Raw genomic sequence first — 9248 nt, forward strand, 5'->3', positions numbered from 1 at the left:
CCAATAATGTAGTTTGTGTCATTTTAATGTAGGTTCAATCTGTTTGTCTGAACGTGCAAAAATATAATGATTAAAAACACAGCATTGGCTGTTATATTTAACTTTTTGCATCAAAAATATGAGAACAAAACACGCACATCTATTTAAAATGATTCAATATCAACAATGGCATCAGCATTTGCAAGTTCAGGACTGCACTGAATGGGCCAGTTTAAAAAAATAGTTCAGCTAAAATTTAGAGACCTCACACTTAATGTTAACAATGCGGGATAAAACTGAACATGGGTGTCTGCCTGTATATGGCAAAGATATGGGCAAATTTGGATCTGCATTGGCTGAACTGTGATCTGTGTATTTGTCAGTAAAAATGTCCAGGGGAGCAAAGAACTGTTCAGACATGCGTATCAGACTGACAACAAGGTCCACGTTTGCCCCCTTGTGGCGAAATAATATACAAGACTCTTCTAAATTTCATGATTTTAGCAAACAAAATTAAATGTGCAGACGCCCTTACACCTGTAGCTCTAATAAACAAAGCTCAGTAGCAGTGCTAAAGTAACAAGAAAAGCAACTTAATTATTGCTGCTGAAACAAGGTGATTGTAGCCCTCTTTATATCTGATTAGTTTTGCTTTGGTTTAAAATAAGTATATTTGCGTCCACAAGTCTATGCAGTTAGTAGTGTCTCATTTTCCTTTCCTTGTTGACCCCTGGAATATATTATTTACTCCTCAGTAATCTGTTGTGTTATTGTCAAAAACTTTATTTAAAGAGTCTATTAAAAAGCATCCTAATGGAATGACTTATATGGAAGCCCGTCAAAAAATAGAATATAATGATATAATAATAATGTATACAAATAAATATAAAAAATAAATAAATAAATAAATAAATAAATAATAAAAACCAATAATAATAATAATAATAATAATAATAATAATAATAATAATAATAATAATAATAATAATAATAATAATAATAATACTATTAAGAAGAAGAAGAAGAAGAAAGGGGAAAAACAACAAGAATAATTAAAAAAAAATCATTATATAATTTTAGATATGCCCCAAATAATAATAATTTAAAAAAAAAATTTAAAAAAAATCCAAATTATCAGATACAAAGTCACAAGTAGGAGATGTTAAGTCTTAAATTTGAAATTATCAGATACTAAACCCTATACCTTGAGTAGTATTTTTCTTTTATTACATTTTTTATTATATTATTCCAAATTGTATTGTTTTCAGCAATAACAACAACAAAAAAAAAAAATAATAATAATAATAATAACTGCTCTTACGGATTGTTTAATTTATTTATTTTTATTAAAAAGTATTTGGTATTCCCACGTTGAAGTACCGTAGGCTATAGAATATATACGCATTTGCATTTTCTACGCCGTGTGGCTGTATCACAGGGCTGTATGTCAATAGTGCGTTTGTATGTCCGGGGCGGGCCGACCTCAGCAGGGCGGGACTTTCTAGTTTTGAAGCCATGCACACTCTTCACATTTGACACAGCCTCCACCAGTTCCATCTGCAGGGTAGTTTGAGAGAAACCTGAAGAAGTTTGAACACTACTTCCACTTTTCTTCACACCCAGACAGAAGGCAGACTTACTCTGTGACAGCAATCATGGCGTCTTCAGAGCTCGGTGAGACTTTTGATTCAGATAATTAATTCTCTTTCGTCACGATTAAGTTTGCATTGCGAAATGCAGGATGCTAGCTCCAGCTAACATTAGCCAACGTGGTCTTCCTAACCTCGATTAAACGTAAATGTATCTGTTGTATGGCTGTCGAAAAGTTTGTTGACTGCCTTTTTCTGTGTCCTCGCAGCACTCCTGAGCGTGTCTGATAAAACTGGACTTGTGGACTTTGCAAAAAGGCTGGTGGATGTGGGTCTGTCTCTGGTGGCCTCAGGTGGCACAGCTAAAGCTCTGCGAGATGCTAAGCTTGCTGTCAGGTGACATGAGTTTAAGAACTAAAACTACACTGAATAAACTTGAATGCCTCATATCATATTAATCTTGAAAGCTTTTAGAAGTGTGTATTTTTAAGCTGTTGAAATATCCGTAATGCATCACACAGCGTCAGATCAACCATTCTTATTGCACCAAATTACCTGTAAATGCAAACCTACGTGGGAATAAACTTGGTAAACCTAAAGATGCAACAACAACTGCTTCTGCATGTCTAACCCTAACCTGTGAGTGACTTTGCTGTATCTCAGGGATGTGTCGGAGCTCACAGGACATCCAGAGATGCTTGGGGGCAGAGTGAAGACCCTCCACCCTGCAGTCCATGGAGGCATCCTGGCCAGGAAAACCCCCTCTGACTCTGCAGACATGGAGAAGTTGGGCTACAGTCTGGTCAGGTGGGTGATGTAAAAAATCCTGTTGATTCATGAAAATTTGAACACACAGTAACCAAAATCACGACACATTACTACAAAAACATTAGGGATACATGTACATATTTTTGAACAGGCTGACTTTGAATTCATTGTATGTGACCTGTGACATATCACAAGCTGTGGTTAGAGTGTAGACTTGCTGTGTGCTGTTAGGAAACACGTGTAGTAGATAATTACAAAACTGCTGTTCCTGCTTGAAACTTATCTTGTGACTCTCATTTGTTAAAGACCAGTGGAATGTGATCAGATCACAGATGTCACTATGTTGTCACTGGATAGTAAAACGACAAGTCTATGTGTCTGTGTAAGCACAACAGCTGGATTGGTTGGTCAGTGATCCATTTTAGGAACATGTCGGTCTTAGATGCTGGATTTGCATTTTTTTAAATACATCAAACCATCATATTTGAGAAGTGTTGTGTTTTGATACTTATTTTAAGCAAATATTTAAGACAAAACCTAAAAGCCTAGAAAAAAACAGACACATTACTGAAACCAGTCGTATCATTGGCAGCCAGATATTTGTGCAGAGTACTACTAATTGTTCCCTCTTCTAAGTTTAAGGCACATGAGCGCACACTGATAACTGGACACAGAATCAAAGTCAGGAGACTTGTGTTTAGGGAGACAGAGTAGGTTCTTTTTTCATTCTGTCTCTAATTAAGTTCTCTCTAACAAGACATGAACTGAAATGTCACTGCACTGCAGCTGACTACCAGTGTGGCATTGGCTGGAAGTGACCCCTTGTGTTTGAAATGTTTTTTCTTTCCCTGCAGATGATAATTTTTGTGACTCTGTGTTTACTCTTCCATAGAGTGGTGGTGTGCAACCTCTACCCATTTGTAAAGACAGTCTCCAGCCCAGATGTTACAGTGGAAAATGCTGTGGAGCAGATAGACATTGGTGAGTTATATTGCTGAAGTTTTATAAAAGTAGGATTGGAACGGTGCATTGAACATTAATAGTGACTCATTAAAGTAACTATTCTTAAGCACAGTTTCCAGTAGGGATGGATACCAAATGAGATAATTTTATAGGTATTAACCAGTAGTACCAATTCACGTAAAATCAAAGGGTACCATGCTTAGGCAACTTAACCCATTACTGTGCCTATGAGGGAGTGAAAGAGTAGGCAATTTTCCATGCTGGAAATGAACACAGCACTGCAAGTTTATATACTGAGAAAAAAGTGAATTAAATTAAAAACCTTTGAGATTTTATTATTAAACAAATTAATGTTTATAACCACAAAAACACACAAAAATATCAAAAATTGGTACTGTTGAGTACAGAAACCGATTGCCAGGTACCAGGGGTCAGTATTGTATCCTTTCAAATGTGAAAAGTACCCATCTGTAGTTTCCAGAGATCAAAAACTATATTTGTTTCTCTTTCCTCCCGACTTTCAAACTCAGTGGTTAACAACTTTTTTCTCCGTTCCCAGGTGGTGTCACTCTGCTGAGAGCAGCAGCTAAGAACCATGCCAGAGTCACCATCGTGTGTGATCCTGCAGATTATTCACTGATTGCTAAAGAGATGGAGGGTTCAGAAGACAAAGATACAACCCTGGAAACCCGCAGGACTCTGGCTCTCAAAGTAAACTCCTCAGTTTCCCTAATATTTTAACTTTCAAGGGAAAGAGTCACACTTACAGATGAATGTTCTTTTCTTTGTTTCAAAAAGTATGTCCATATTTTAAAATACCTCTCAACCTTTGTTACAGTTTGAGTTCAGTTCATAAGGTTTCTCTCTCTAAACTTGTCCCAAACATATCTTTTCTTTTGTTGCAAATACTCTAAGTTTAGAACAACAGACCGATCATTCCCAGCCTTCTTAAACAGTCACACAGTAACAACCTCAGGCTGTTTGATTTGATGAAACAAGAAAGGGCCATTCAGGTAAAGGTCTGCTGACATGACCAGTGTGTCCTAAAATGCCTCCAGATTCTATCTGAGCACTGATTTGAGGCAGAGGCTTTGCTATCTTCCTCTGCTTGTGTTGTTTTCCTTGTGTTGACCCTTTAGGCAAAGTCCAAAGTGGGCCAGACAGGTGACGAAATATTAATTGAAGTCACAGAGTTTACATTTGACAGCCTGAACTTTCAACATATAGACTAAACTGGAGTTTTTTAAATTTCTTTTAAGTTGAATTCAGGCTTCAGATTGAGCTGTGAAGCGAGTTTCTGAGTCGTAAAGTTGATCATCAGTGCATGCATTAAGGTCTTTAACTCTGATAATGGTGAATATAGGAGGAGGTTTTGTTACTGGACTGTGTTTCTGTGATTTGTTATTCAGGCCTTCACACACACTGCGCAGTACGACGAGGCTATATCTGATTACTTCCGCCGACAATACAATCGGGGTGTTTCCCAGCTGCCTTTGCGCTATGGCATGAACCCTCACCAAGCTCCTGCTCAGCTTTATACCCTGCGCCCAGCACTCCCCCTCAAAGGTAAACGCACATCAATACACATACTCATACATGTGTTCTGAAAAAACATCAATATCAGGGTTATCAGAGAGAGTTTTGTGTGAGAGTAGTTTAGTTTTTGGGAAAAACACTTATTTGTGAATTTGTACCAAAGGTTATGATGCAGAATTTTCTCATTCCTGTAATAAAATGGAATCTTTCTCAAATTTTGAAACAATATTTTTGTGTAAAATCAGGACAAAACCTAAACTCTTACAATTAGAAGGTGTCGGTAGGTTGATTTTTTTTTTTTGTTAGTGTTAAAGGGCTAGTCTTCCTGTTTTAAGTATTTTAGCTTCATATATAATTAGGGTGACCAAGCGTCCTCTTTTGCCCGGACATGTCCACTTTTAACGTCCTGTCCGGGGTGTCCGGGCGGGTTTAATAAATTCACGAAAATGTCCGGTGTTCACTGATTTTCATAGGACCATTACGCGCGTCCGCAAATTGACCGGCGCTTGCAAACAATACTATCATGCGCATCACTTACCGAGAGGCTGCCTTGTGGGCAGGTCTGCTCCGCGCGTGCACACACACGCCTAGAGAGTGTGAGGATCAGAGAGAAGGCGAGAGAGAGAGACATAGACGGAGAGCGGATAAGACGGGGCTGTTTAGACAGCAGAGCTGTATTGCACAGAAGATGCCTAAGCGTAAGTGCAGCTTCACAGATGAACTGCAAAAAAAATTTCCGACATACCGTCCCGGTCGGGACAAGCGGGAGGCGGAGTGAACCGTGTGCAAAGCTGGCACATATGTCTCAGTGTCCAATAAAGGTGCTGGAGATCTCAAAGCTCACATGGACACCGAAAAACATGACATGACAATGGCATTTCATATTGTAAAACACCACAACAGCTACAGGTCCATGGATTGCACCAGTGCCTTGCTAAAAAGACATTTCCTGACTCTGACGTTGCTAAAAAGTTTAGGAGTGCTGGCACCAATGCCCGGTACCTGGCAATCGGTAACGGTACTCAACAGTACAAATTTTCGGTACTTTTTTGTAGTTATGTGGTAAAAAAATTCAATTTCTTTAACAATATTATATATATATTTTTCAATTTAACATATATATCCTTCAGTATATACCCTTGCAATGCTGTGTTCATGTCCATCATGGAAAATCGACTATTCTTTCACTTCCTCACAGTCACAAGGATGTGTTCAGGTACCCAAACGTGGTACCTTTTGATTTTACATGAATCGGTACTCGGTACTTTTGACAGAATTCGGTCGGTACCTTTTGAAGTACCTGATTCGGTACCCATCTCTAGGTGTAATAGCCCCCCATTCTGTTGAAGTCACTCATGAAGCACTCAAAAAAATCCAGTACTGTGGTGTTTCCACAGACAGGAGTAACCATGGAGCAGTGAAAATATTAAGAATATAAGAAGCCTGTCTGAATTTGTGCCTTGAGGCCAGTGCCGTTGTCCTCTTTTTTTGTAAATCAAAATATGGTCACCCTATATATAATTGACAAATGAAGGTGTTAGGGATGTTCTTGTGTAGCTTTACTTCAGGAAACAAATCAGTGTATGTTAATTATTTATTCAAATCAAAGAACAAAAAATGAAACTTAAAAAAAGAAAACTTGGTCACCTAATTGTGATCAATTTTGTCAATATTTATCCTACACTTAAACAACCATGCCAGATAAATAAAAATAGTCACAGTTTAAGGTCATGAGATTACCCCACACATAGAGGACAACCGTAATATTTCACCTGACATGTCATTGACTTTTATTTATTCTGTTTCTATACTCATCACCTCCCTCTTTCAGTGGTCAACGGCTCCCCAGGCTTCATAAACCTCTGTGATGCTCTGAACGCCTGGCAGCTGGTCAAAGAGCTGAAGGGCTCCCTCGGCATGGCTGCTGCCGCCTCCTTCAAACACGTGAGCCCTGCTGGTGAGACCAAAAAGATTCATCACCTCACTCTTTAGAAGCGTGAGTGTAAACTGTTAGCTTAAGCACCTTTTTCTGATGTGGAAATGTTTTTCCAACTTATTCTGCAGGAGCTGCAGTTGGAGTTCCTCTGAAAGAGGAGGAAGCTAAAGTGTGCATGGTGCATGACATGCTGAATGATCTCACCCCACTGGCCACAGCATACGCCAGAGCAAGAGGTGAGAGACAGTGGAAATTTTAAAGCAGAAAACAAGAAGTTTTTTTATGTTTTACATTGGATTGTGTTAACGCCTTCTACGCCCACAGGTTCAGACAGAATGTCTTCTTTTGGAGACTTCATCGCCGTGTCAGATGTGTGTGACGTTCCTACAGCCAGGATTATCTCAAGAGAGGTAAAGTAGTTTGCCAAAGAATGACGTGATTATTAAAAACGTATTTTTATTGCTTTTGTTTTTAGATCATTTTTTTGCTCACAGGTGTCAGATGGAATCATTGCTCCTGGTTATGAGGAGGAGGCTCTCAAGATCCTCTCTAAAAAGAAGAATGGCAACTACTGCGTGCTTCAGGTGAGAGTCAAATCAGTCTTTTAAGTATTGAAACAATGATTAGAAGCAGACTCATTTCTTGGTTCATTTACGTCTCTTTTTGTCTCAGATGGATCCAGACTATGAGCCTGATGAGACTGAGGTCAGAGTGCTGTTTGGTCTCTACCTCAAACAAAAGAGGAACGTTGGGCTCATCAACAAGGAGTTCTTTAAGAATGTTGTTTCTAAGGGCTCAGTGAGTTTATGTTCTTATTTTTATGTCACATTTTTGGTCAACTTTCCTGCCATTTTCAATGTTTCCTTACTTATTGATCCATCCTTTGTTTTTCTACCCAAAAGCTGTCTGAAGAAGCCGTGCGTGACCTCACTGTGGCCACCATTGCTGTCAAGTACACTCAGTCCAACTCGGTCTGCTATGCTAAAGACGGACAGGTAAGAAAAAGCAGGTAATAGAGGATGAACAGATCTGAATGAGCCACAATTCTCACTTCAGTGTCCTCTGTGTCTTACAGGTGATTGGTATTGGTGCAGGTCAGCAGTCTCGTATCCACTGCACCCGTCTGGCTGGAGATAAAGCTGATAACTGGTGGCTGAGGCACCACCCCAGTGTCCTCAACATGAAGTTTCGTGGTGGTGTGAAGCGGGCTGAGATGGCCAATGCTATCGATCAGTTTGTCAGCGACACTGTTGGTGAGGTAAGAGGATAACAATGAGGAAAAGGTAAAACAACAGCACAGGGAATAGAAGAGCTTTCAACATAAAACCCCCTCTGATCAGAGCATCTATAGCCTGTATGCTCTGTTTTAGTTATTCTTATTACTGATAAAAGTGTAACACAGTGCTTTTATAGTATGGCATATCATTGTTTTGTTCATATCATATTTCTCTGAAAAGCTGCAGTTATTGATTCTGTTGACCTGTGATTAACAATGTCACACCTTATAATTGAATTCCATGTTAACAAAAATGTCCCCCTCGTGTTGTGTTTCGACAGGGCCCAGACTTAGCCGTGTGGAAGTCCATGTACGATGAGGTGCCTGAGTTTCTGTCTCAGACTGAAAAGAAGAACTGGATTAGCTCCCTGAAGGCCGTGGCTGTCAGTTCTGACGCCTTCTTCCCCTTCAGAGACAACATCGACCGTGCCAAACGGGTAAATATTACACATCTTTCACCAATGTCTGCACCAATGCTGCATGGACCTTGAGAACTATCATGGATCTGATCGAAATCCTTTGTGTCTGTAGAGTGGTGTGGAGTACATCGCAGCTCCAGCTGGCTCTGCTGCCGACGAGGTCGTGATTAACGCCTGTAACGAGCAGGGCATCACTCTGGTGCACACCAACCTGCGACTCTTCCACCACTGAACACCTCTTATCTTCAGGTGTTAATCTGCACTCACAGTTTAGAATTAGTCTAATCCTTTTTCTGACCTTGCTGACACTCAAATCATTCCTCTCTTGATCAAGCTGCTGTGTAGAGGTCACAATTAAGTGGTTTTGTAACGTATTCATTTCATTCTTAACTTGTGAACCTTACGATAGAGAGATAAAGTAACTGTTAACATTCAGTCTGGGTCATTCACTTTCAGTGTAAAATAAAACGTTACTGACAGTTTAAGAGTGTCTTCTGTCTTCTTTCGACAGTTATGTTCAAAATACTTTGATTATTGTTTGCTTCGTTGGAAAATTTGGGCATTTTAGGAACTGAGTCGCTTGACTCATGCCTCATGCTTACTTTGAGGTTCCCCTTAGTTTGTTGATGAATGATCAGGTCCAAGTTGTTGTTTGATGTATTGGTTTAAAAAATCCCAGAAGTTAAAGCTACAACTTGATGGGTTTTTTTTGCAAATACTTTCGAGCTAGTAGAATTTAGAGATTTGGTATCTCCATGTTAGCAACTTAAAGTACATCGTTTT

The 9248-nt window shown here is 39.3% G+C and overlaps 1 protein-coding gene across 1 annotated transcript; it reads left to right on the top strand.

Moving 5' to 3' along the window:
• Positions 1–1486: 1486 nt before the first annotated feature.
• Positions 1487–8950, top strand: atic (5-aminoimidazole-4-carboxamide ribonucleotide formyltransferase/IMP cyclohydrolase). The gene is made up of 15 exons (XM_074665730.1): positions 1487–1652; positions 1837–1963; positions 2231–2374; positions 3228–3316; positions 3858–4009; positions 4708–4864; positions 6666–6791; positions 6899–7006; positions 7095–7180; positions 7265–7354; positions 7443–7568; positions 7673–7765; positions 7846–8028; positions 8328–8483; positions 8578–8950. Exons 1-15 carry the CDS (start codon positions 1634–1636, stop codon positions 8695–8697), a joined length of 1776 nt encoding a protein of 591 aa, XP_074521831.1. The 5' UTR covers positions 1487–1633; the 3' UTR covers positions 8698–8950.
• The last annotated feature ends 298 nt before the right edge of the window (positions 8951–9248 follow it).

This window comes from Halichoeres trimaculatus, unplaced genomic scaffold (assembly GCF_033239565.1).
Source record: "Halichoeres trimaculatus isolate MK-OKI-2021-1 unplaced genomic scaffold, fHalTri1.1 fHalTri1_scaffold_3, whole genome shotgun sequence".
Taxonomy (NCBI): domain Eukaryota; kingdom Metazoa; phylum Chordata; class Actinopteri; order Labriformes; family Labridae; genus Halichoeres; species Halichoeres trimaculatus.

Bases quoted from the DNA above. Each gene is read 5' to 3' on its own strand.
- atic (XM_074665730.1), top strand. The intron at 1,964-2,230 runs GTGACATGAGTT...GCTGTATCTCAG, and splicing joins GATGCTAAGCTTGCTGTCAG to GGATGTGTCGGAGCTCACAG. The intron at 8,029-8,327 runs GTAAGAGGATAA...GTGTTTCGACAG, and splicing joins TCAGCGACACTGTTGGTGAG to GGCCCAGACTTAGCCGTGTG.